The following is a 1,544-nucleotide window of genomic DNA, read 5'->3' as shown; positions in this document are numbered from 1 at the left end:
GATGGACTTGGGCAGGGGGACATTCAAATTCAACGTGCTCACACCTTGTTTTTCCCTCCAAACCAGGATTTCCCATTCCCAACCCTTGGCCAGATGGAGGAGGAGGCTGTGAGGAAGAGGAAGATGCCCTGGAACACCCAGGCAGGTGAGGAGGAAGTCCCTGCCCCTTTCCCCCTCTCTCCTGCTCCATCTCCCAGCCCAGCATCGCCCCCGGCTGCAGGACAACCCCGCTGCCGACGCCGTCCTGCCGGGCACGGACTGGGGTGATCTCCTTCCCCTTCTCTGTGGCACGGAGGCAAATGCCATCCTCTCCTTGTCCTTCTTCCCCCAGATAAGGAGAGGACGGAGCCCAGGGAGGACAAATCCCCACGACAGAACCTGGTGGAAGAGGCTGTTTTGAGCGGCTCCACGGTGCAGGAATCCAATGGGGAGGAAAAGCCCCAGAGATCCCTTAGGAGGAGGGGCTGTGGAGCTGCAGGGAGGAAAGAGCCCCCCTGTGCCAGGAAGGTGGCCGGAGATCCAGGCGGAGCTCAGAGCTGGGGGAGAAGCCTCAGGCCAGAGAGAAGCCCCACAAGTGCTTGGAATGTGGGAAGAGCTTCAGCTGGAGATCTCACCTGATCCGCCACCAGATGATCCACACTGGGGAACAGCCCTATGAGTGTGGGGAATGTGGGAAGAGCTTCAGCCAGAGCTCCAACCTGATCCGCCACCATATAATCCACACTGGGGAATGGCCCTATGAGTGTGGGGAGTGTGGGAAGGGCTTCAGACACAATTCCAACCTGATCCGCCACCAGATGATCCACACCGGGGAGAGGCCCTACGAGTGTGGGGAATGTGGGAAGAGCTTCAGAGACAGCTCCCACCTGATCCTCCACCAGATGATCCACACTGGGGAATGGCCCTACGAGTGTGGGGAATGTGGGAAGGGCTTCGGACAGAGCTCTGAGCTGATTATCCACCAGAGAAGCCACACTGGGGAGAGGCCCTACAAGTGTCCCGAGTGTGAGAAGAGGTTTCAGACCACCTCCGAGCTCCTCAAGCACCAGCGGACTCACACGGATGAGAGGCCCTTCCGCTGCCGTGACTGTGGGAAGGGCTTCAACCGCAACTCCCACCTCATCAGGCACCGGCACATCCACACTGGGAAGAGGCTCTACAAGTGTCCTGAGTGTGGCAAGAGCTTCACACAGAGCTCTAACTTGACCAGACACCAACAGAGGCACTGGTAAGTGAAGCCCTGCGAGTGCCCCGACTCAGAAGAGCTCGACTGCAGAAGAGCTTCGTGCACTGCTCCAACTTCATCCCCCACTGAAGGACCCACATTCCCTGTATCCATGTTGGGAAGACACCTGGCTGGTTGTCTCCATATCCTTCTGGATCCCCATAGGCACCAGGGATGATGATGTTTGGGAGGATTTGGGGGTTCTCAGGGGAGACGGAAGAGTTTTCTCCATCACTTTGTACTCCAGAAGATGAGAGGCCCTGATCTGTCACCTCAAAACCCCTGAATCCCAGTGAAAAATGTTCAGTTCCCACTCCAA

General features: G+C 57.7%; 1 protein-coding gene across 1 annotated transcript; it reads left to right on the top strand.

Annotated features, from left to right (window-relative positions):
* Nucleotides 1-43: 43 nt before the first annotated feature.
* On the top strand, nt 44-1,544 carry LOC103611383 (zinc finger protein 239). The gene is given in 3 exon segments (XM_017728024.1): nt 44-145; nt 332-469; nt 472-1,544. Coding segments are annotated over 3 exon segments (951 nt in total). The 5' UTR covers nt 44-93; the 3' UTR covers nt 1,233-1,544.

Source organism: Corvus brachyrhynchos, unplaced genomic scaffold (genome assembly GCF_000691975.1).
Source record: "Corvus brachyrhynchos isolate BGI_N302 unplaced genomic scaffold, ASM69197v1 scaffold1442, whole genome shotgun sequence".
NCBI lineage: Eukaryota > Metazoa > Chordata > Aves > Passeriformes > Corvidae > Corvus > Corvus brachyrhynchos.
This window is presented reverse-complemented; position numbering and strand designations above follow the sequence as displayed.